Genomic DNA, 26,140 nt, shown 5'->3' with positions numbered 1-26,140 from the left:
TTCAAACACGATCGTTGTGATATTTTGAATCGTAGTCTGGACTGCACAGACTCAAAAACACATGAAAAGACCGTTTATAACAGACAATAGGTCATTCTATGAAACCAATGTTCAAATTTGAATTTAAACACATAACTTAGACACAGTTTTGTAGAATGACCCAAAAACGTTATTAAATCAACTGTCAAAAAGTAATAAACTCATTTTGATTTTCTGATTTAATTCATAAATATTCTCTATCTAGAGGCCTTCAGTCTCCAAATATCAACCTTGATATGGTTAAAAATATATTCAAAAAGCTCAATGTGCAACAGAAATGATAGTTTGACAAGTCGACAAATCTAAAAAAAGGAATTGTTGACTACTCGACTACTAAAATAAACGTTGGTTGCCGCCCTGCTGTTGTCGGGTTCCATCCAAGACAAAACTCACTGGTGTAACTTCTGATGGAGGGTGCGACACCTGCTTGTGATTGTGGAGCTCTAATTGCCTGGAATGTTCCACAGCATGGCATTAAAGAGAGTGTGTGACGCCAACAGGCTAAATATACTTAGTAAAAGTATTGGAGTACCAGTTTGAAAATATACCTTTAGAGTAAAAAGTAAAAGATACAGAATTGATACAGAATTGTGCAGGTTTTCAGTCAACAAAAGCGACAATGGATAACTTCATTTCAATTTTTATTCATATATATATTGTTTGAACTAATAACCTTCAGGCGGATGTCATAAACGTGCTCAAAACACAAGGAAAAATACTGTTCAGTCCAGTTAAAAATAAGACATACCTGCTCTCAAATGTAGAGAAGTATAAGTATAAAGTATCTTCTGTAAAACGGACTCAAGTAAAGTACAGATACCTAAACATTTTACTTAAGTACAGTACTTTTATAGTTGTACTTTGTTACTTTGCATCACTGCTGTCTCATGCCTCATCTCTGAACGCCGCTGGCTCAAAGCAAAGTCAGAATCAGAAAAAGGTTTATAGAGAATTCAGTGAATAAGAACAAGATTCACAAACCGTGCAACAAGAAACAACAATATAATAGCAAAATATAAAGAGATAATAAAGTCACACACGTAATATAAAACTACCCCAGATCTGTGGCGAGATGACACAGTAAAAGTGCATGTTTTCGCACATTATTTAGAGCAATAAAACATGGAATTGAATAAACATATAAAAAACACCATAGTTTTAATGCCCTATTGTGGCCGTCCTAAAACATTACAATTGCACCTTTAAATGTTATAATAGATTAACCATTCCTATAGTTTTATCATTTGTGCTGTTCCTGTCTTAACTAAAGCAGGATTTTGGATCTTGTGCTAAAAAAACATATTGGACCTAAAAGATAACCCAGCACATACATGAAATAAAATACCAAATATGTTAAGAGGGAAAACACAAAAAAAAGGAGATTATATAAAATGTTTTTCACAAATAATTCACGGTGCATAATATTTTGGCAAACGTGCATATGTTATTCACGACGAGCCGGCAAAGAGGATTGGAGCTCGAGCAGGTTTTCACTTTGATAATACGCCTCCATTTTAAATCTATGTGCCCTTTAAAGACCCTTAATGCCCCACATCTGCTGCTTGTTACTGCAATAGACCACATATGTTTTTTATTCTCTAATGAGCCATAGTCGTCTCTAAACCTCTTATTAATAATGCACAAATGCACAGGAGAGTGGGGTTGTATTTGTCATTTTGTTAAGGTATATTTTGTAATCCTTTTCAAAAAACTAAGGTGGGTCGTAGTTACATTTACTTGAGTAGTTTTTAGACGCTTTAGAGTAACAGTATTATTACTTGAGCACGTTTTTGGTATTCTTTCCACTATAGTGACAAAAGCTTTAGGTTGACAATATTAATTTGAACATTTGATTTGATTTCAACTGGACACAACAGCAGTGTCCAATATGTTTTATTATCTAATTTAGTCCAGATGCATCCATAGACCATCAACCCTTAAAGTAGCACTCACACAGACCAAATGCTGTCTAATTGAGCCTGATTTATTGATGTTTTAACTCCAAAAGAAATGGCTAAACATGAATATTTATGCACATTTGTTTTACTAGAGATACTACATAAAATATCAAAAACCCCTAAATGGTAAATGGTCTCAATTCAACAAAATCAGGTAAGAATCTTAAACATCTTTCAGATTTAAATGTCCCAAATGTGTAATTCTGGGCTTGTGGCCATGTTTACACATAAAATGTCTTATTTATATATGAAAACAATAGATAATGAACAGGAGGTTATAAATATGTTTTCCTATATTCCTACAGTTTCAAATAAATATCACTAAATGTAATATTTTTCCCTGTTCACCTGCAAAGACTCACAGACTTTACAAGAACCATGAATGTTTCCAGCTCAGAGGCCTAGGGGGCGTTACAGATGTATTATTTCTAATCCAGCGAAGAAGAAAGTGTAAACAGGAAGTGAGGAGAAGCTGCTGCTGGAGGAGCTAAAGGTTTGCTGTTTTTGTTTTCTTTTGTCATTTTGCACACGAATATAGACACATATGTAAATGAGGGATCACTTTATAAGATATTGTAAACATCTTGTCCTTGAATCGACTTCAAAGTCAAAAGTTGATCTGTGTTTTAATAAAAGCACAATTACTTTTAGTGTAAAGAGCAGAATGACTTAAATTGTGCCATGCATTTATTTATTCAATGTTTGCATTACCATCATTATTCATGCAGTGTGGTTATGAATGTATTGTTCTTATTATAGTTTCCCCCTGATTTCAAATAGCAATAATAATAATGATAGTTATGAACACTACAGTCGAGTTCAATCTATTCTGGTATTCTAGTGTTAAATCCTGTAGATATTGGCCTTATTTACTCATAAACCAGGACTAAGCCAGGACTAAACCGGGACTAAACCAGGACTAAACCAGGACTAAACCAGGACTAAACCAGGACTAAGGCAGGACTAAGCCAGGACTAAGCCAGGACTAAGCCAGGACTAAACCAGGACTAAGCCAGGACTAAGCCAGGACTAAGCCAGGACTAAACCAGGACTAAGCCAGGACTAGACCAGAACTAAGCCAGGACTAAGCCAGGACTAAACCAGGACTAACCCAGGGCCAAACCAGGACTAAACCAAGGCAAAACCAGGACTAAACCACAACTAACCCAGGACTAAGCCAGGACTAAACCAGGGCCAAACCAGGACTAAGCCATGGGCAAACAGGACTAAACCAGGACTAAACCAGGACTAAACCAGGACTAAGCCAGGACTAAGCCAGGACTAAGCCAGGACTAAGCCAGGACTAACCCAGGGTCAAACCAGGACTAAACCAGGACTAAACCAGGACTAACCCAGGGCCAAACCCGGACTAAGCAAGGACTAAACCAAAGCAAAACCAGGACTAAACCACGACTAACCCAGGACTAAGCCAGGACTAAACCAGGGCCAAACTGGGACTAAGCCAGGACTAAACCAGGGCCAAACAGGACTAAACCAGGACTAAACCAAGGTAAAACCAGGGCAAAACCAGGACAAGTGTGACCTAAATGCCTTAGTGCAGCTCTGTCATGGATAAATAACCGAGAGAAATCCAAGCGTGACTAAATAATGAGGAATTGTACAACCAAACATCTAACGCCAATAAATGTGATCCCACAAATCTGTATTCTAGTCCAACCTTTGACAAATCCTCTCAGACTGTGACCGACACAATAATCTGATAAATTTACCCTTGTTAACTATGATTATGGACCTTTATCTATGAGGGAATAAAGTTATTATGAATGATCAAGCCCGAAACATCAAACCAAAGCTCAATTTAGTCGTCATAAAAAGAGCTTTATCAAATCCTTTCAACACAATTTACACATTAGGAAAGTAACGAGACATTTACTCAAGCAATACTTATTTATTTTAGCAAATTATTAGAGTATTCAATGGTTCCCACATATTCCCGCAGCAGGCTATTCTTATTTTAATGCATTTTTGAAGTAAAAGTGTCAATCATTCATCTTCAAAGACGTCTTTCTTTACATTCATGATATTATAAGAAGAAAAATATGTTTTGGTACTTAAGATTCCATGTTTAGATTATGCTGTTTAAGTTGTTTAAATTTTTGGTCAGTTTGTTCTCTTAACATAAGCTTTAACCTGTAAACAAGAACACTCTCCAGTCTTCTCCTAAATGTGTTTTATTCTTTAATTTAATCAACCATATAGGACATAGTTACTTCGAAGGCTGTTTTCTTAAAATGCATTTGTTTCTCATGCAGACATAAAGATCAGCCCTTAAAGTAGCAACACACCAAACTTTACAATCTTGAACAAGGTTTTGATAGATCGCACTGAAGGATTTAATATCTAATTCTAAGACTGATTGATTATAGTTTTTATTCAAAAAAATGAGGCATAATTACCAACATTTTCAGTCAGATTTAGTTCACTCAAAAACTAAATAAGATATCAAAACCCCCTCTATATTTTGTTGTATCTACTATGTTTCAAATTGATATCTCTAAATTCAAGATGTTTTTTTCTATAATAATGGAATAGATTGCTAAATGTAATCTTGTGTTTTTGATGTATTTCGTGCAGTGTTTGTTCAGACTCATCATGTCGAGCAGAAGAGCTCTGAAGGCTGTGCTCATTGACCTCAGTGGAACTCTTCATATAGAAGACACAGCTGTGGCCGGAGCACAGGAGGCGCTCAGCAGGTAAAGGCCAACATGACACGTGAATGTACAGTAGTAATACACAGAATACAGAGTAAGAGAGGACGCCCTCAGCAGGTAAAGGCCAACATGACACGTGAATGTACAGTAGTAATACACAGAATACAGAGTAAGAGAGGACGCCCTCAGCAGGTAAAGGCCAACATGACACGTGAATGTACAGTAGTAATACACAGAATACAGAGTAAGAGAGGACGCCCTCAGCAGGTAAAGGCCAACATGACACGTGAATGTACAGTAGTAATACACAGAATACAGAGTAAGAGAGAACGCCCTCAGCAGGTAAACCCCAACATGACACGTGAATGTACAGTAGTAATACACAGAATACAGAGTAAGAGAGGACGCCCTCAGCAGGTAAAGGCCAACATGACACGTGAATGTACAGTAGTAATACACAGAATACAGAGTAAGAGAGGACGCCCTCAGCAGGTAAACGCCAACATGACACGTGAATGTACAGTAGTAATACACAGAATACAGAGTAAGAGAGGACGCCCTCAGCAGGTAAACGCCAACATGACACGTGAATGTACAGTAGTAATACACAGAATACAGAGTAAGAGAGGACGCCCTCAGCAGGTAAAGGCCAACATGACACGTGAATGTACAGTAGTAATATACAGAATACAGAGTAAGAGAGAACGCCCTCAGCAGGTAAACGCCAACATGACACGTGAATGTACAGTAGTAATATACAGAATACAGAGTAAGAGAGAACGCCCTCAGCAGGTAAACGCCAACATGACACGTGAATGTACAGTAGTAATATTCAGAATACAGAGTAAGAGAGAACGCCCTCAGCAGGTAAACGCCAACATGACACGTGAATGTACAGTAGTAATATACAGAATACAGAGTAAGAGAGAACGCCCTCAGCAGGTAAAGGCCAACATGACACGTGAATGTACAGTAGTAATATACAGAATACAGAGTAAGAGAGAACGCCCTCAGCAGGTAAACGCCAACATGACACGTGAATGTACAGTAGTAATACACAGAATACAGAGTAAGAGAGGACGCCCTCAGCAGGTAAAGGCCAACATGACACGTGAATGTACAGTAGTAATACACAGAATACAGAGTAAGAGAGGACGCCCTCAGCAGGTAAACGCCAACATGACACGTGAATGTACAGTAGTAATATACAGAATACAGAGTAAGAGAGAACGCCCTCAGCAGGTAAACCCCAACATGACACGTGAATGTACAGTAGTAATACACAGAATACAGAGTAAGAGAGAACGCCCTCAGTAGGTAAAGGCCAACATGACACGTGAATGTACAGTAGTAATACACAGAATACAGAGTAAGAGAGAACGCCCTCAGCAGGTAAAGGCCAACATGACACGTGAATGTACAGTAGTAATACACAGAATACAGAGTAAGAGAGAACGCCCTCAGTAGGTAAAGGCCAACATGACACGTGAATGTACAGTAGTAATACACAGAATACAGAGTAAGAGAGAACGCCCTCAGCAGGTAAAGGCCAACATGACACGTGAATGTACAGTAGTAATACACAGAATACAGAGTAAGAGAGGACGCCCTCAGCAGGTAAAGGCCAACATGACACGTGAATGTACAGTAGTAATACACAGAATACAGAGTAAGAGAGGACGCCCTCAGCAGGTAAACGCCAACATGACACGTGAATGTACAGTAGTAATATACAGAATACAGAGTAAGCGAGGACGCCCTCAGCAGGTAAACGCCAACATGACACGTGAATGTACAGTAGTAATACACAGAATACAGAGTAAGGGAGAACGCCCTCAGCAGGTAAACGCCAACATGACACGTGACTGTACAGTAGTAATACACAGAATACAGAGTAAGAGAGGACGCCCTCAGCAGGTAAACGCCAACATGACACGTGAATGTACAGTAGTAATATACAGAATACAGAGTAAGGGAGAACGCCCTCAGCAGGTAAACGCCAACATGACACGTGAATGTACAGTAGTAATACACAGAATACAGAGTAAGAGAGGACGCCCTCAGCAGGTAAAGGCCAACATGACACGTGAATGTACAGTAATAATACACAGAATACAGAGTAAGAGAGAACGCCCTCAGCAGGTAAACCCCAACATGACACGTGAATGTACAGTAGTAATACACAGAATACAGAGTAAGAGAGGACGCCCTCAGCAGGTAAAGGCCAACATGACACGTGAATGTACAGTAGTAATACACAGAATACAGAGTAAGAGAGGACGCCCTCAGCAGGTAAAGGCCAACATGACACGTGAATGTACAGTAGTAATATACAGAATACAGAGTAAGAGAGGACGCCCTCAGCAGGTAAAGGCCAACATGACACGTGAATGTACAGTAGTAATATACAGAATACAGAGTAAGAGAGAACGCCCTCAGCAGGTAAACGCCAACATGACACGTGAATGTACAGTAGTAATACACAGAATACAGAGTAAGAGAGAACGCCCTCAGCAGGTAAACCCCAACATGACACGTGAATGTACAGTAGTAATACACAGAATACAGAGTAAGAGAGGACGCCCTCAGCAGGTAAACCCAAACATGACACGTGAATGTACAGTAGTAATACACAGAATACAGAGTAAGAGAGGACGCCCTCAGCAGGTAAACCCAAACATGACACGTGAATGTACAGTAGTAATACACAGAATACAGAGTAAGAGAGGACGCCCTCAGCAGGTAAACGCCAACATGACACGTGAATGTACAGTAGTAATATACAGAATACAGAGTAAGAGAGGACGCCCTCAGCAGGTAAACGCCAACATGACACGTGAATGTACAGTAGTAATACACAGAATACAGAGTAAGAGAGGACGCCCTCAGCAGGTAAACGCCAACATGACACGTGAATGTACAGTAGTAATACACAGAATACAGAGTAAGAGAGGACGCCCTCAGCAGGTAAAGGCCAACATGACACGTGAATGTACAGTAGTAATACACAGAATACAGAGTAAGAGAGAACGCCCAACATGACACGTGAATGTACAGTAGTAATATACAGAATACAGAGTAAGAGAGGACGCCCTCAGCAGGTAAACGCCAACATGACACGTGAATGTACAGTAGTAATACACAGAATACAGAGTAAGAGAGGACGCCCTCAGCAGGTAAACCCCAACATGACACGTGAATGTACAGTAGTAATACACAGAATACAGAGTAAGAGAGGACGCCCTCAGCAGGTAAAGGCCAACATGACACGTGAATGTACAGTAGTAATACACAGAATACAGAGTAAGAGAGAACGCCCTCAGCAGGTAAACGCCAACATGACATGTGAATGTACAGTAGTAATATACAGAATACAGAGTAAGAGAGAACGCCCTCAGCAGGTAAACTCCAACATGACACGTGAATGTACAGTAGTAATATACAGAATACAGAGTAAGAGAGGACGCCCTCAGCAGGTAAACCCCAACATGACACGTGAATGTACAGTAGTAATATACAGAATACAGAGTAAGAGAGGACGCCCTCAGCAGGTAAACTCCAACATGACACGTGAATGTACAGTAGTAATACACAGAATACAGAGTAAGAGAGAACGCCCTCAGCAGGTAAACGCCAACATGACACGTGAATGTACAGTAGTAATATACAGAATACAGAGTAAGAGAGAACGCCCTCAGCAGGTAAACGCCAACATGACACGTGAATGTACAGTAGTAATACACAGAATACAGAGTAAGAGAGAACGCCCTCAGCAGGTAAACGCCAACATGACATGTGAATGTACAGTAGTAATATACAGAATACAGAGTAAGAGAGAACGCCCTCAGCAGGTAAACGCCAACATGACACGTGAATGTACAGTAGTAATACACAGAATACAGAGTAAGAGAGGACGCCCTCAGCAGGTAAACCCCAACATGACACGTGAATGTACAGTAGTAATACACAGAATACAGAGTAAGAGAGAACGCCCTCAGCAGGTAAACTCCAACATGACACGTGAATGTACAGTAGTAATATACAGAATACAGAGTAGGAGAGGACGCCCTCAGCAGGTAAACTCCAACATGACACGTGAATGTACAGTAGTAATACACAGAATACAGAGTAATTGAGGACGCCCTCAGCAGGTAAAGGCCAACATGACACGTGAATGTACAGTAGTAATACACAGAATACAGAGTAAGAGAGAACGCCCTCAGCAGGTAAAGGCCAACATGACACGTGAATGTACAGTAGTAATACACAGAATACAGAGTAAGAGAGAACGCCCTCAGCAGGTAAAGGCCAACATGACACGTGAATGTACAGTAGTAATACACAGAATACAGAGTAAGAGAGGACGCCCTCAGCAGGTAAACCCCAACATGACACGTGAATGTACAGTAGTAATACACAGAATACAGAGTAAGAGAGAACGCCCTCAGCAGGTAAACTCCAACATGACACGTGAATGTACAGTAGTAATATACAGAATACAGAGTAGGAGAGGACGCCCTCAGCAGGTAAACTCCAACATGACACGTGAATGTACAGTAGTAATACACAGAATACAGAGTAATTGAGGACGCCCTCAGCAGGTAAACGCCAACATGACACGTGAATGTACAGTAGTAATACACAGAATACAGAGTAAGAGAGAACGCCCTCAGCAGGTAAACGCCAACATGACACGTGAATGTACAGTAGTAATACACAGAATACAGAGTAAGAGAGGACGCCCTCAGCAGGTAAACGCCAACATGACACGTGAATGTACAGTAGTAATACACAGAATACAGAGTAAGAGAGAACGCCCTCAGCAGGTAAACGCCAACATGACACGTGAATGTACAGTAGTAATACACAGAATACAGAGTAAGGGAGAACGCCCTCAGCAGGTAAACGCCAACATGACACGTGAATGTACAGTAGTAATACACAGAATACAGAGTAAGAGAGAACGCCCTCAGCAGGTAAACGCCAACATGACACGTGAATGTACAGTAGTAATACACAGAATACAGAGTAAGAGAGAACGCCCTCAGCAGGTAAAGGCCAACATGACACGTGAATGTACAGTAGTAATACACAGAATACAGAGTAAGAGAGGACGCCCTCAGCAGGTAAAGGCCAACATGACACGTGAATGTACAGTAGTAATACACAGAATACAGAGTAAGAGAGGACGCCCTCAGCAGGTAAAGGCCAACATGACACGTGAATGTACAGTAGTAATACACAGAATACAGAGTAAGAGAGAACGCCCTCAGCAGGTAAAGGCCAACATGACACGTGAATGTACAGTAGTAATACACAGAATACAGAGTAAGAGAGGACGCCCTCAGCAGGTAAACGCCAACATGACACGTGAATGTACAGTAGTAATATACAGAATACAGAGTAAGAGAGGACGCTCACGGCAGGAGAATGTGAGTGGGTTTAGTAAGTTATATACAATGATTTATCCACTTAAAGATTTTGTCATAGTTTTTGTCAAAGGCATCTTTTTATTGACTAAAAGAAAATGAATTTAAACCATAAAGAGTAAAAGAATAAAGAATAAATTACATACTTTTGTCGACTAAAACTAAGACTAAATGTACAGATATTTACATTCAAAATTAAAAACTAAACATAAATTAATGAAAGCACTATAATAAATGCATTAATGATTGCATTTATTATAGTTAAATATATAATATTTAGCTATAATAAATGCATTTAGTCAACTCGATTAACTTGAAAAAATGAAAAAGAATCAGTTGACTAAATCTTGACTAAAGCAAAAACATATTTCATTCAAAAGACTAATAATTAATTAAGACTAATTCAAATGTATACATACTATACAGACTAGTAATACAAATATTTGTTTTTTATATCTGCTTTGAGAAGGTTACGACAAGCGTCTGTCGCCATCAAGTTTGTGACCAACACGACAAAAGAGAGTAAAAGAATCCTCCTGGAGAGACTGCAGCGCCTCAACTTTGACCTCCAGGTAAAGTCAAGAGTTCAAAGCTTCAGCGATGGTTCTTAATCTCAGGGGCCCGGCGCGTCTCTGATACAAACAGATGGAGATTAAAGGAGAAAGGTGTTTGAATTCAACGAGAAGGAACTTGTGTAGCTAATGGAAGCGTCCACCAGAAAAGCAGAAAATCTTTAAACACAGAGATGTCAATGTTAGACTGTTAATCCGTCACATTTTTATTTGTTGATTAATTATAATTGTATTTGTATCAGAAATATATACATAGATTAAAGCAAATAAATCTGAACCTCCAAGGGAAATATTTTGGGTAGATTTGATTTTTGTGAGAAACAACAAAATGCTTTACCAAAATTCCTTTGCAAAATTGTCCTTTCAGTGCTGAACCAGAATGAAAACTTATTTGATTTTTATACATTTATTAATTTATAATTATTTTTTTTTAAATCAATTTTACTTGTTTTGTACTCTGTGCAGAACTTTTGAGACTTGTGTTGGTAAAATGCGCTTAACAAATAAAGTTGGATTGGATTTTTTGGAATCAAAACAGGTCCAAAGCGGAATTAAACAAGGACTAAACATAGACCGAACCAGGTTTAAACTATTGCTAACCTAGAATTAAACCTTTAAAGGGCTGGACTAAATCACTTAGAGGGCCTGATTTGGCCCCCGGGCCTTAAATTGAATAACCCTGCCGTATTCCGTTTGACTTTAAAACAATGTATTTGGGATGTAGGGCTCGGGTGATGGATACATGTGGAGTGTACATTTGACCCCAGCAAAAAAGACAAAACTAAAAAATAGATGATTTGGACAGAGCCGATGGTCAAGGACTGAATTAACTTTTAATTTACCAAATGGAACAATCGATTTTTACTATGAACTTAAACATGGGCAAATTCATCAGACACTGAGACAGATTCAAAAGGGACCGATTTGTTTTCATTTGGACTCTTCAGATGTATTTAACAACAGCAGAAAGCAGAGGGCATGGGTTGTTCACTTGTACTTCTCTGTATATATAATGATTCTATTACAGTCCCTTTTACTCGACTAATGGATGCGCAGGGCTCGTCGTTAGTTGACAGAGAACTTCTTTATTCGTCAACAGCCTTCGGTCAATGTAATGTGAGTCTCTTCCGCAGGAAAAGGAGATCTTCACGTCTCTGACAGCGGCGAGGAGCCTCCTGGAGCAGAAGCAGCACAGACCTCTGCTGCTGGTGGACGACAGCGCTCTGGAAGACTTTACAGGTGCTGGAGGCAACATGTTGTTCGGGGAAAAATCAGTCTTATGTGGTTATTTTGTTTTAAGTGCATATGACGGGAGTCGAAATGAGCGAGGAGTCTTGGCCAGAGTTTAACTCATGTTTAATCACAGATATTACCAGCATGTACAACGTGACGTGTATCAGAGCAGAACTACTTTCTAAGCGCGTGCCGTAAGGTGGAGCGTGCGCACTGTCAAACAAGTACGGCACCTGGCAGTGAACAAATAGCGAACATATAATCATGCAATGATCTACAATGGGTTTGAACAATTTTCAAATTTTGACTTTATTTGGTGTATTTATAACTGTTACATATAAATGATAGTGTTACACACCGAGTAGGTATTTGTGGAGAAAAGTCCAAAAATCTGTAGAAAATCACAGGATGTGACATCACACTAGGGACAGGCATTCCGGACAAAGTTTATGCAGATTTTGACATTCTAAACATTAAAGGTGGTATGGACGATTTTTTTCAGCAAATTTTTTATCATATTTCCTCGTGACGTGGATAAATAATTTGTTCTGCCACGTATCAATCATAAAACGCACCTACCGCTCACCTGCAGCCGCGTCAGGCTCGTCCCCACGTTTCCGCGTGCCTAAGCGCATGGATCTATCATAATATAGTTCCCTCAGTGTACGGGGCAAAATGAAGACGGAGAAAGACAGTTCGAGCTGACTCAGAAGTAGACAGGAATCTACGGGAGACGAGCGATGTGATGCGCTCCGTTGCGCTAATAAACAAACGCACGTGTGTGTTGTATCAGTCCGCACGGGGGAGTGCGCATGCGCACTTCCGCCTGCGTTCTCAAATCGCCGAAAAATCGTCCATACCGCCTTTAATTCAACAAAATGAAGGTGCTCTCTTATATTTTAAATTGAGTTTTTTCCCAGTGTTTGCTGGGTAATTTCCTAGTGTGATGTCATCAATTACAAACAGAATGTGAACTTTAACTTCTTTAACATATTAATATACTGTTTACTCGTCTGGATACAATGTTTCCTTTTATTTCCCTTTTTCCATCAACTCCAGTGTTATAAAAAAACAAAGTATAATTATACTATAGATGAAAGGACCGAGGTCGGTAGAGAAGCCAATGTTTGTACTCAAGAGTAACACTACTTTATTAAAATATTACTCAAGTACAAGTCGTGACCCACATAATTATTACTTAAGTAAACAAATTATATCTGAAGGTTGTATGAATCATTTAATGTTCAAATAACACTTTTGTCACTGTAAAATTACTCACTGTGGGAAGAGTAACATGTGCTATAGTGAGACTACTCTTCAAACTACTCGAGTAGATGTAAAGGTATGCTGTCAATTTCTTCAAAAAGTAAATGTAGCTGCCCAACTTTGTAGAAAGACGTGGAAATATCGGATGTACTTGGCTAGAATAAACCAATAATACGCCAAAAAAGAAAGGGAACAACTCACTGACTGGAAAACAATAAATACAAACGTCTTTTTGAATATGGGTGGTGTATGTTTATGTGGTATTATCGATCTGTCCCAGGTATCGACACGTCTGATCCAAACGCGGTTGTCATTGGACTCGCTCCTGATCATTTTAACTACGAGACGATGAACAAGGCCTTCAGGTAACACTGCAATCATTCATGAAGACCAAACAAAGCCAAACGCTTCACCGTTTTACTCTGCAGGATGGTTCTGGATGGCGCTCCGCTCATCGCGATCCACAAAGCTCGATATTATAAGCGTAAAGACGGTCTAGCTCTTGGTCCCGGGCCCTTTGTGACCGGACTGGAGTTTGCTACAGATCGTAAAGCAACCGTTGTGGGGAAACCAGAGGAAACGTTTTTTACCCAGGTATTTCTTTTATTTTAGTTATTCATGTGTATGTTATGTCATAATGCACAAAGCACTTATTTACAAAGTTACTTCAACAGGCTCTTGCCGACTTGGGCTGCTGTGCCTCTGAAGCCGTCATGATAGGAGATGTAAGTATCACATAAAGACATTTTTGATTATTAAGACATTTTAAATAAATGATCAACCCTATTCAGCTGGAAATATGCTGTAGGAAAGCTTCTCGATCGAGAATATTTACGAATTAAGTGATGAAAATCAGAAATTGTTCAGTCTTTTTGAGATTTTGATTTGTTAATGCCGATGTCTTTGTTATAAAAGGTCTTTTCGTATGTGTTTTAGTCCAGATAACATTACAATAATAAAACATACAACCATACGATGCAGATTTAGTCAATAAATCGTTGCACCCCAAGGTGGGAGAATACTTTGAAGATTTATTTAGTTATAGAATACTGAAGGCCATATTCTGTTACATGGTCCAATTAGAGTACTGTAATACTTAGAGAACACTTTTAAGTTGACTTAAATTATATCATAGTATTAAAAAAACGTGGGACAGGAATTAAAACAGCTTTATTTTTTGTTTTGCAAATATTTATCACTGATTAGAGAAAACTGCACACACATTTTCTCACTAAACAGCCTAAATTAAATAAAAATAGATAAAAAATACTGCCATGTACATTTTTGATTTAAAGAAAGTAACTGAATGCTTAACACCGCCAAAGAAAATTCTGAGTATTCTAAGTATACTCAACACGAGAGGCAAGTAGTAAACATGTTAAAATCAAATATTGATTTTACCGACAACCATTCAAGTTGATTTATTCCATACTGTATCAAAAACAATGTACATAATAATAAAACATAATAACTATATTCCCTTTCAGATTTTTTTTAAACTTTTTCTATTGTTTCCCCTCAGTAAGTGTTTTGGTTTCATTACTAAGAGTAGTGTTGATACTCGCTACAGATTTCGATACCACTTTTGATAATAAAAGGAAGACAAAAGGAATGTAATGTAAAACAAAATGACAGTACTTTCTTTGTTTCCACGCGGTCTTATAATAGTTCTGATAAAGCTCAAGCTCATTCTAAAACTGTTCAGGAATGACCAATTCTGTCGCATTATTTAGATTTTTCAGTATCGAAACTTGCGCAATACGTTATCCAGTTTTTGTTCTACAAGTTTCCACATGTCATTTTTTGATTTGTAGGACGCGAGAGACGACGTTGGTGGGGCTCAAAACGCAGGAATGTTGGGTATTCTCGTCAAAACTGGTGAGTGACCACAAATTTTTGGCACCAGAATCGACCCGTCATAATAAACCTTCAGCTGAAAAACGTGCTCCTTTTGTCTCGCAGGCAAATACAGGGAAGGAGATGAACATAAAATCACGCCTCCGCCTCATCTGACCTGCAGCAGTTTTCCAGACGCAGTAGGACACATCCTCCAGAACCTGCTCTGACCTCACCACGGACACGGCTCCGGTCGCTTTCGTCGTTACGGTGAATATGTATGTTAATCAGGGCTGCACAGTGTATCGTAAAAGTATTGATGTATCGCAATATTGGCCCTGTTTTTAAGGTCAAGTTTAGGTTTGAACCCAGTTTAATTCTGATGTAGACTTGGTTTGGTCCTGTTCTAGTACTGGTTTTGTCCCAGTTTAGTACCACTATTAATGTTTCAGTGTGTTTCAATAAAACTGAACTGATCGTGTCAAAAAGTCATAATACATAACATTCCGGTCGTGTATAATAGTGTTTTGAAACCCTGGAGCGGGAGACGCCCATTCTGATGCTAATCAGGTACTCAGTGAGGAGTGAGTGAATGTCAGTTTACAATAGGATGTAGATGGCCCATTACAGGGCTGTTAGAAAACAAAGAGAGTAGTCTCTAGTGAAACCAAAAACTCCCTCTATCAGGAGGTCCTGCCTGCTGGGCAGGGCTTACACAATGTAGGATATAAAACCTCCCAGACCCGATTCTCAGATTGAGAATGACTCTTGGATGAGATTTTAAACGTTTTGTTTTTCTAAAAACAGAGTTCAGATGATACAACAGATTTTTTCCTACAATGGAACACTCCTGGACAAATGAGGGATTACATTAACAATGGTTACAATTCCATGAGATATTTTAGTCTTTTCTCTACTTCCCCTTTTATACTCTGCACCAATAAATGCGAGAGTGGAATTGACTTTTACTTTTAATAGATTCGTGATTTCAAGTGGGATCTGCATAGGCCAAAATAACTTGACAAACAACTCAAACGTACACAAAATTCAAAACATTCACATTTACAATCAGACGAATGAGGAAGTGTTTGTGATTGGCTGTTATTGAGTCGTCGTCCTCACACAGACATGTATTCGTTTTCCCAGGCGCTGTATCTGTCCAGGAGGCTCCTGGCTGAAGGTTTGGTGTGGGCGATCACTTCCAGGAAATCCGCTGTGGTCACAGTTTCCAAGCAGATGACGGGCCTGTTCACATCACCTGAAGGGGAACGAGCATGTTTTTAGGAATGAACTCAAAAGTATCGCTAATCGTAGGTGTGTCGTTTACCATTGAGACTCACAACTCTACCATTGTGAATCGACTCCAAAGCGTCAAAGATCTTCCGGACAGGTCTCATGGCGGCTTCTTTGCAAACCAATGTGATGTCAGAGCCAGAGTAACCCTCCATCTCCTGCAAAAGGGTTATGTTAAAATCCTCTGTACTTTGTCTTCTACACACAACAGTTATGAGCTGCATTTCCATACGCCATAATTTAGAGCGGAAATAAAACGAGAACAATAAAAGAAGAAGCGTGTGTGGATTAAACCTGCTCATAATGGCCACAAGAGAGCGCTGTAGGCTGATTGGTTAAAGTTGTTGGAACCTCCCTATTCAAACAGTTGTAACAGAATCACACACAAGTAATCGCTCACGGAATCGCTGCTCAGGCCACGCCTCCTGAACTCGAGGAGGGCATCGGGCTTAAAATCGGTCAAAAAAATCCTCCAGTGTGCAGAAGCATCAACGCACACCAAAAGTCAGATCTAATTCATGTGTGAGCTGATTATTCTTATTTCACTGTCCGTGTAAATGTAGCCAATGTTAGAATAACCAATGCATATTAGTTTGTTTATTTTGAGTATTGCATGAGTGACATTTTGTTGGGACAAGATTTTGGTATAAATTATAATAAATATTTCTTCCCTGTGGAGAACTGATTGTGTTATTCCATATATACATTAAATTGTCCACATATCTGCAACCAATGATTTAATGGAGAATCATTCATAAATCAAAATAAGTCATTATATAAAACCAGCAATTCTATTCAAAAAGGTTTGGAAGGATTGATTTAAATTTAAATTAAGTCAAAGTCAGTGATGTTCTGGACCTGATCTCATCTCGTCTCAGAGCGAAAAGTGTTTATTTACCTGCTCTGAAGAGGCTTGAAAAGGTTGTTCTGAATGTGATTTTCTTTTGCATATTATCAGTGCTGGTCATCTTATTTTGTGATTATACTGGTAATTGATTAAACAGTTGCAGCAGAGTCAACAGGTTCAAGTTGTTTATCTTCTTTTTAACTGTTTTCAACACAGTGTTATGGAATACACACATTTTTGGTCAGGAAAAAGTAATTAAAACTAGGGCTAGGAACTATGATCTCAATTCATTTTTATTTTATGTAAGCTTAATGACCATCTGTTTCTGAAATGTTAGCGTTTTCATTTTTCATTTCAGAAAAGTCAGTACATTTTGTGTGGAACTGTTAACACTTCTGCACGCTTTGCTGACCTTTGCGAGCGTCTCGTAGTCCAGCTCGGTGTGCAGTTCCACTCCTCCGTCTGAGGCACTGAGCGGAGGCAGCCAGTGTGAGACCATGGCCTGTCGAGCCGGGGCCGAGGGAAGACCCACCAGAATCCTCTTCTCCAGCCGCCGCAGCATCGCGTGGTCCAGCTCCCTGATACACACAACAGCAACAAGCCTTTATCATTTATTTACCACTTATTTACCACTTATTTACCAATTATATACCACTTATTTATCATTTATTTACCACTTATTTACCACTTATCTGCCACTTATTTACCACTTATTTACCAATTATATACCACTTATTTATCATTTATTTACCACTTATTCACCACTTATTTACCACTAATCTGCCATTTATTTACCATTTATTCACCACTTATTTACCACATATCTGCCATTTTTTTACCACTTATTTACCATTTATTTACCACTTATCTGCCATTTACTTACCACTTATTTACCATCTATTTACCACTTATTTACAATTTATTTACCATTTACTGCTGAGGGAAACCAACCAGGCACATCTTGATTACGGGTTTATACATTATTTATTTATTTATTTATTAGAATTATACGTCTATCATCCGAGGTGGAAAGTAACTAATTACAAATACCCTGGTTACTGTAACGAGTCGATTTTTGGGGGTAATTTTATGAGTATAATTCTAGCGTGTAAATGTACTTCATGCTCACTGCTGACTCTGCACATTTCTAAACCGACACACATATATGGGCAGTGCATCGCCTGCTGTTGGGGCCACAACTCAAAAAAGAACTCAAAGATTGATGTTTGAAATGACAGAATTAAGTTCAACACAGTTTGAGTGATTAAATAAAGGCCGTGGCAACAGAGCCGTGGCGCTGCCATGGCTCATGGCTGCTAACCCTAACCCTAACCTTAACCCTAACGCGGTCTAAAACGACGCGGTCTAAAACGGCGCGGTCAAATAGCGCAGCAGTTTTAGGAGCCGCGGCAAAAAATAACATTGCAGTTTCGGCCGCGCGCTGCGGCTCTGTAGACACTCCCTTAAATAAAAGCGTGAGCTAAAACTTTTACTTTTTACAAATTTGGCTGCAATACCTTGTAACTGTGCTTTTACTTTAGTACAAATATATTCTTTCCACCACAGGACATAATGCATGTAAATAACGCACAGCTGTTTATTAAGAACTAAGTGGCAAATTACATGAATCAACTGAATGTAATAATGCTTGATTTAAATTACTTTTTTTCCCTTTCAAAACATAATAGATTTCGCTCTTTTAGAGTTTGTTACTTGTATGAATAATAGACATATTTTTAACCTTCAGCTTATCTCGTTATCTTTTTACATACTGTTACTGGAGTCATTGTGGCGGATGAACAAAATTCCAAAGCCACCATCACTCCACAATCAGTAGAAAAATAAAACATTGAACAAATACTGTTTTTCCCATTTTCTGGGTTTTACTATTGCCACGCTCCGGAATCAATATGCATTTTCTGCTTCAACCAGCAGGTGCCGTTTATGGAGATCTTGTGATGCGAATGCACTTCTTTACCACGGCAGGTTGGAGGCAGCCAGCACGAACACCAGGTCATCGGATCTGGCCAGTCCGTCCATCTGAACCAAGAGCTCGGTCTTCATCCTGCGGCTGCCCTCGTGCTCCCCTCTGGAAAACAACAAAAGTGTCACTGCATCAGATGGAGAGGGAAAACGGGCATCTGAACCAACGTGAAGGTGTAAATACCCCATGGTGGACCCTCTCTGACTCATCACAGACTCCAGTTCATCCAGAAAGATCGTGGACGGAGCGTGATACCTGGCTAACTCAAACAAAACCTGCAGAGAGAAGATTTGTTCAGAGGTGTGAAGAGCAGCCAAAAACCCCTTTACACTTCTGATAATGGCGCTTGTCTGGAGTTAAATTACCCTGACTAGTTTCTCGGAGTCTCCTCTCCACTTGCTGACGATGCTGGAGGCAGAGATGTTGAAAAAGGTGGTCTTGCACTCCGTAGCGACAGCCTTGGCCAGCATAGTCTTCCCTGTACCTGCATGGATTAGAAATATGTACACAAAATATCCTTGTGTTTTAGAAGAAGCAGGAAATAAAATACCTGGAGGTCCGTAGAGCAGTAAACCCTTCCATGGTGACAATATCCCGGTAAATAACTGGGGGTACTGTAGAGAAAAATATTTTGACATTGTTTAGTATTTTATATGCATTTTCTCTTCCTATTCTATTTCTACCCAATTTTTCCACTCATTCTCATCCTTCTATCACTTTTAGGATCTCCAGTGTCGACTCTGTGGAGCCCTCTGCACCAGGAGCGGTGGTCGGCTGTGGCTGCTGGGGCCTGGCTCGTGGGCCCCTGGTGGAGGTTTGGGGCCCTCATCTCTGGGCCATGTGTCAGTGCCCTGGTGCAGACGGCTCCTCTCATGGTGTTTCTAGTCTAGTCCTAGTTTAGTTCTGGTTCAATCCTGGATAGGCAGTTTTGCAAAGCATTTTGTATGTTATTTCTCACAAAAATAATCAGTCAGTGGTCATTTTATTGTATTTACTAATTTTATAACAGCGTGGGGAATATTTTGTGCGAGCAAAACATATTTTACAGTCCGGCCCTGAAGCTTTGGCCCTCTGAAAAAATTGGCCTTCTAGAAAATGAAGTTGAATAGCCCTGCTTTAGATCAATCAATTGGAATTTGTGATTCATTTCCAACACACTTTATAAATAGCACTGCAGTTCTTGTCAAACAATAGAAAAACAAACACATCCTTTGGCTTTAATAACCTTAAGCTCCAAATGCATTTTAATTTCCCCAAAGCCAACAAGATGCTAAAGCACTGATTAACCTGCCCTGGAGCCGCATCATCTCTCTAGATATCTCCTCTTTACAGATGAATACAAATCTGTGCGTTTGCCATTCTGACCTTAACCCTCTGAATGAACGATAACGGCGCCGCGAATTTAGGCATCGCGGAAAGGGCGTTATTCAATAAAACTGCGCGGGGTGGAAAAGATCGCCACATCCGTCCTCATCTCCGCGCACAAATGTCAAGAGGATGCAGACGGCCTGATTTGCTGTTATCGTGTCGCCGAGATAGAGATTTGATGCGCCTTGTCTTTGCCATTTGGTCTACATAATATGTCTAGATGCGCTCCTATCCCTATCCATCCGTGTATGTGCATCGCCGTATTATCCCAGGTATGGATTTAACGTCAGGCTAACGGACTGGCTTGACCCCTCTGGCCCCCCGCGGTCCTTGCGCCGCCTAAAGGAGATGTATTCAGAATCGAAGCGGGCCAAATACCAGTGCTGAAATACCGTGCGCACCTTAATGGGGAAGACGACGGCCTCTTTGACTAATCGCTTAGCGTCTTCCAGGCCGATGATGTCCTCCCAGCGCACGTTCGGATTGTGCAAATAGATGTCCTTAGGGAGAGGGACACACACAGAGACACACATACACGCAGAAGGTTAGGTCACTGGATGCGGGACAGGAACGGCGGCGTAAATAGGTGTCCTTTAGAATAGATAAAGGAAATAGATAGGACACAGAGCTTCATTAATACAACAGATCAATTTATTTTCAGGGAGGATTTGTGCTGCTCCCTGGTGCTCAGGCTAAATATTACAGCCTAAAGTAAAGTTGATGGAGGGTTAATGAGTTACATTTATGCCGTTATAATGAATCTGAGCTTTTAGTAGAACACAACCAGAGGTGATCAGTAAGTAAATTTACTTTTTGAGGATCTGTGCTTTACTTACTTACTTTGACTACATTTGAAACATAAATATTACACGTTCCACTCCACTACATTTCTGAACAGGCTGTTACTTTTGTGGAGGGGTTTTCTGCACCTTAAGTTGGCTTATTCTAGATTACATTTTTTAACGTAAGTAGGTAAATACAAAATACAGGCTGATTCAATTCCTGTCAGGAGATGTGAAGTACTTTTACTACATAAAATCTATGGGTATTCTTACCACTAGTAAGTGATTAAAAAAAAGACGTATGTGGGTTACTCCTCTATTATATATAATTTAATCAACACTACTAAAAGATAAATCAGATCAGAAAATTGTATTTTTTGTGTGCAATATAATTCAAGGAAAAGGAAAGTAAAATACAATATTCACCCTGCTAATGATGGTGGCCAGTTCTCCCATTTCTCCAGTGATTCCACAGAATCCACTGAGAGGCTTCAACAGTCGCTCCTGAAACATAATGGAAAGTGTTATGTTTGATTCCAACTTAAACTTGTGTCATACTGAGATCAAATACCATATGTTCCGCGTCATTGATGCCTTTGCCACCATCTACTGAGCCTCGGCCTTCACCCGCCTTTCCCTGGGAACAAAACATAAAGGGAAATGTATATCTTCTCACACAAAATACATGTATCTGTATTTTCACATTCCTACCTTTTTATTTGTTGTGGCCTCACCACCGGGACAGGGGCCAACTGATGAAACACTGAGACCAAACTCTGAAGAATCCACTCCATTTTCCTTCAAAACAAAACACATAAACCGTACTAAATGGTCCTTAAACTATAAAAATCTATTCACATTTGTCTTACATTGGCCTGAGCACTGGCTGTGGCCTTTTTGCCTGAGTTTGGAGCTGGAGCTGAGATGATTTTAGGCAGTGGCTTTGACGCTGAACAGGAATTCCTACAGAAAAAGGGTAAATCAAATATATTTTGGTCAGTGAAGTTAGACATGTTAATTAGAGAGAAGTTCTTAATGGTATAATAGTAATACAGGATTATTTTACCTTTTGACACCAGAAAGTTTTCCATTTCTGTTTTCCCCTTTGGACAAAATGCAAACAGATTTTTGAAATAAACAATTATCCGTTATAAGCCATGCATGCAGTAATATATATATATATATATATATATATATATATATATATATATATACCTGGTTCTGTGGCCTTCTTGATGAGTTTGGGATACTTCTGGAAATTGACATAGTGGTAGCTCTCGTACCCCATCAGCATCGTCTCCAGGTCGATGTTGTCACACACCTCGAATCTCCCCATTCCTCCGTTTGTCTCCTGGTCCAGAGCCATGGCCGCTTTCATGTACCTGGGGACAGGATAAACTGGGATCAATATTGAAAATGATCCTTGCATTTTTCTTTTCAATTACCTTGATAAAATAAGCCATACATTTTAAATATATCAGTTCCCTGTGGCTGTAATAAAATTATGACCATGGCCCCAGAAAATTACACTTTTTAAAATACCGCCATAACATTTGCATAAATCACTTGTGAATTGTTTCTCTTTTGATCATGTCCCACTTATTTAGATCATTTCCCACTCTTTCATTGATGCCACAACAGAAAAATATGTTATATTCATACCATATTCATATCTATTTATATGCAAAATATGAATGATCAACTTGCCCTAAAGGCTAAATAGAATAAACTCTGTATTAACTACATTCTTCCAGTCCCTCTGTGCCTAACGATTGATAAAACTGAAACTGATCATTGCAGTTATAATCCGTGTCCCACTAAATTCACATTTAACAACTTGTAGCTCTTTTTCCAGAATTTGAAGTGGCTACACTGGAAATAAACCAGTTAATACTGCTGATGAGCACAAGTAAAACTCCAGTCCTATTTATAAAAGCTCGCCTGACCAGCCAGTCCCTTCTACTTTCTGTTCAAATGCAGATGGTCTTGGCAATATAAAAGCTACAAACACCTCACAATCAAGTCAAATGTAAACCTTGGCGCTGACACGTACCCATGTCCCATGAGGTGATGGTAGACGAGGACTAGAAGACTCCTCCTCCTCATTTCCGCCCTCTGCTCATCCTATAACACGCAAACATGTGCAGAAGGAATTTCCATTAGTGAAGAACTATTCTACTTTTGCTGGGCACTCAAAGAACAATTAGACACAGATTCACCAGATGATTTGGAAAAGACAAATATTAAACCTTCAGTCTCTGAGGCCAGAAGGAGTTCTACAGACAGGCCAGAAGAGACCAGAAGAGACAGGCCAGAAGAGACAGGTCAGAAGAGACAGGCCAGAAGAGACAGGTCAGAAGAGACAGGCCAGAAGAGACAGGTCAGAAGAGACAGGCCAGAAGAGACAGGTCAGAAGAGACAGGTCAGAAGAGACAGGCCAGAAGAGACAGGTCAGAAGAGACAGGTCAGAAGAGACAGGCCAGAAGAGACATGCCAGAAGAGACAGGTCAGAAGAGACAGGCCAGAAGAGACAGGCCAGAAGAGACAGGTCAGAAGAGACAGGTCAGAAGAGACAGGTCAGAAGAGACAGGCCAGAAGAGACAGGCCAGAAGAGACAGGTCAGAAGAGACAGGCCAGAAGAGACATGCCAGAAGAGACAGGTCAGAAGAGACAGGCCAGAAGAGACAGGCCAGAAGAGACCAGAAGAGACAGGCCAGAAGAGACAGGTCAGAAGAGACATGCCAGAAGAGACAGGTCAGAAGAGACAGGCCAAGAGAGACAGGTCAGAAGAGACAGGCCAGAAGAGACAGGCCAGAAGAGACAGGCCAGAAGAGACAGGTCAGAAGAGACATGCCAGAAGAGACAGGTCAGAAGAGACAGGCCAGAAGAGACATGCCAGAAGAGACAGGCCAGAAGAGACAGGCCAGAAGAGACAGGTCAGAAGAGACATGCCAGAAGAGACAGGCCAGAAGAGACATGCCAGAAGAGACAGGCCAGAAGAGACAGGCCAGAAGAGACAGGTCAGAAGAGACATGCCAGAAGAGACAGGTCAGAAGAGACAGGTCAGAAGAGACAGGCCAGAAGAGACATGCCAGAAGAGACAGGTCAGAAGAGACAGGTCAGAAGAGACAGGTCAGAAGAGACAGGCCAGAAGAGACAGGCCAGAAGAGACAGGCCAGAAGAGACATGCCAGAAGAGACAGGCCAGAAGAGACAGGTCAGAAGAGACAGGCCAGAAGAGACAGGCCAGAAGAGACAGGTCAGAAGAGACAGGCCTGAAGAGACAGGCCTGAAGAGACAGGCCTGAAGAGACAGGCCTGGAGCAGCATCCACACATTGTGCCCTGATTATGACTCACTGAGCTCAGGGCAGAGGTGCAAAGTGTCATTGTGCCGCCATAATACACAACTACATTCATACCTGTTTAAAGATGACAAGTGACAGGTGAGAATGTTTGCATGAGGAGAGGGGAGCAAACATTCACTAACAACATTCTGACTCAAGGTAGAGTTTGAACCACAAAGCAAAGGCTCAATGAATGTAACATATATTCAATGTAACATATATTCAATGTAACATATATTCAATGTAACATATATTCAATGTAACATATATTCAATGTAACAGATATTCAATGTAACAGATATTCAATGTAACATATATTCAATGTAACATATATTCAATGTAACATATATTCAATGTAACATATATTCAATGTAACATATATTCAATGTAACAGATATTCAATGTAACAGATATTCAATGTAACAGATATTCAATGTAACAGATATTCAATGTAACATATATTCAATGTAACATATATTCAATGTAACATATATTCAATGTAACAGATATTCAATGTAACAGATATTCAATGTAACAGATATTCAATGTAACATATATTCAATGTAACATATATTCAATGTAACATATATTCAATGTAACAGATATTCAATGTAACAGATATTCAATGTAACAGATATTCAATGTAACATATATTCAATGTAACATATATTCAATGTAACAGATATTCAATGTAACAGATATTCAATGTAACAGATATTCAATGTAACAGATATTCAATGTAACAGATATTCAATGTAACAGATATTCAATGTAACAGATATTCAATGTAACAGATATTCAATGTAACAGATATTCAATGTAACAGATATTCAATGTAACAGATATTCAATGTAACAGATATTCAATGTAACAGATATTCAATGTAACAGATATTCAATGTAACATATATTCAATGTAACAGATATTCAATGTAACATATATTCAATGTAACATATATTCAATGTAACATATATTCAATGTAACAGATATTCAATGTAACAGATATTCAATGTAACAGATATTCAATGTAACAGATATTCAATGTAACATATATTCAATGTAACAGATATTCAATGTAACAGATATTCAATGTAACAGATATTCAATGTAACATATATTCAATGTAACAGATATTCAATGTAACATATATTCAATGTAACAGATATTCAATGTAACAGATATTCAATGTAACAGATATTCAATGTAACATATATTCAATGTAACAGATATTCAATGTAACAGATATTCAATGTAACAGATATTCAATGTAACATATATTCAATGTAACATATATTCAATGTAACATATATTCAATGTAACATATATTCAATGTAACATATATTCAATGTAACAGATATTCAATGTAACAGATATTCAATGTAACAGATATTCAATGTAACAGATATTCAATGTAACAGATATTCAATGTAACAGATATTCGATGTTTAAGTTAAAATGTAACTGCAGATCACTTAAGGTCGGGTTCATTTAAACATTGATTGATTGATTGATTGATT

At 39.3% G+C, this 26,140-nt stretch overlaps 2 protein-coding genes across 2 annotated transcripts in view; one reads left to right on the top strand and one right to left on the bottom strand.

Annotated features, from left to right (window-relative positions):
- Positions 1 to 2,475: 2,475 nt before the first annotated feature.
- Positions 2,476 to 16,407, top strand: hdhd2 (haloacid dehalogenase-like hydrolase domain containing 2). The gene is made up of 10 exons (XM_072453785.1): positions 2,476 to 2,490; positions 4,593 to 4,711; positions 10,568 to 10,670; positions 11,804 to 11,909; positions 13,450 to 13,534; positions 13,598 to 13,763; positions 13,844 to 13,894; positions 14,984 to 15,047; positions 15,132 to 15,283; positions 16,152 to 16,407. Exons 2-9 carry the CDS (start codon positions 4,611 to 4,613, stop codon positions 15,233 to 15,235), a joined length of 780 nt encoding a protein of 259 aa, XP_072309886.1. The 5' UTR covers positions 2,476 to 2,490; positions 4,593 to 4,610; the 3' UTR covers positions 15,236 to 15,283; positions 16,152 to 16,407.
- Positions 16,057 to 26,140, bottom strand: part of katnal2 (katanin p60 subunit A-like 2) — a 10,528-nt gene continuing 444 nt past the window's right edge. Inside the window, exons 2-16 of the mRNA XM_072453784.1 lie at positions 23,333 to 23,403; positions 22,495 to 22,661; positions 22,346 to 22,382; positions 22,149 to 22,242; positions 21,991 to 22,077; positions 21,851 to 21,916; positions 21,706 to 21,783; positions 20,899 to 20,997; positions 19,680 to 19,743; positions 19,495 to 19,613; positions 19,313 to 19,404; positions 19,124 to 19,234; positions 17,558 to 17,723; positions 16,333 to 16,456; positions 16,057 to 16,263 (exon numbers count right to left, since the gene is read on the bottom strand). Coding sequence (XP_072309885.1) covers positions 16,124 to 16,263; positions 16,333 to 16,456; positions 17,558 to 17,723; positions 19,124 to 19,234; positions 19,313 to 19,404; positions 19,495 to 19,613; positions 19,680 to 19,743; positions 20,899 to 20,997; positions 21,706 to 21,783; positions 21,851 to 21,916; positions 21,991 to 22,077; positions 22,149 to 22,242; positions 22,346 to 22,382; positions 22,495 to 22,661; positions 23,333 to 23,403 — 1,515 coding nt within the window. The 3' untranslated portion in view covers positions 16,057 to 16,123. The remainder of the gene's footprint in view (positions 16,264 to 16,332; positions 16,457 to 17,557; positions 17,724 to 19,123; positions 19,235 to 19,312; positions 19,405 to 19,494; positions 19,614 to 19,679; positions 19,744 to 20,898; positions 20,998 to 21,705; positions 21,784 to 21,850; positions 21,917 to 21,990; positions 22,078 to 22,148; positions 22,243 to 22,345; positions 22,383 to 22,494; positions 22,662 to 23,332; positions 23,404 to 26,140) is intronic.

The sequence above is a fragment of the Eucyclogobius newberryi genome, unplaced genomic scaffold (genome assembly GCF_026437365.1).
Source record: "Eucyclogobius newberryi isolate DKJ021-1_F unplaced genomic scaffold, fEucNew1.0.hap1 SCAF_2, whole genome shotgun sequence".
Lineage (NCBI taxonomy): Eukaryota > Metazoa > Chordata > Actinopteri > Gobiiformes > Gobiidae > Eucyclogobius > Eucyclogobius newberryi.
The sequence above is the reverse complement of the archived record's forward strand: the minus strand, read 5'-3'. Positions and strand labels throughout refer to the sequence as shown.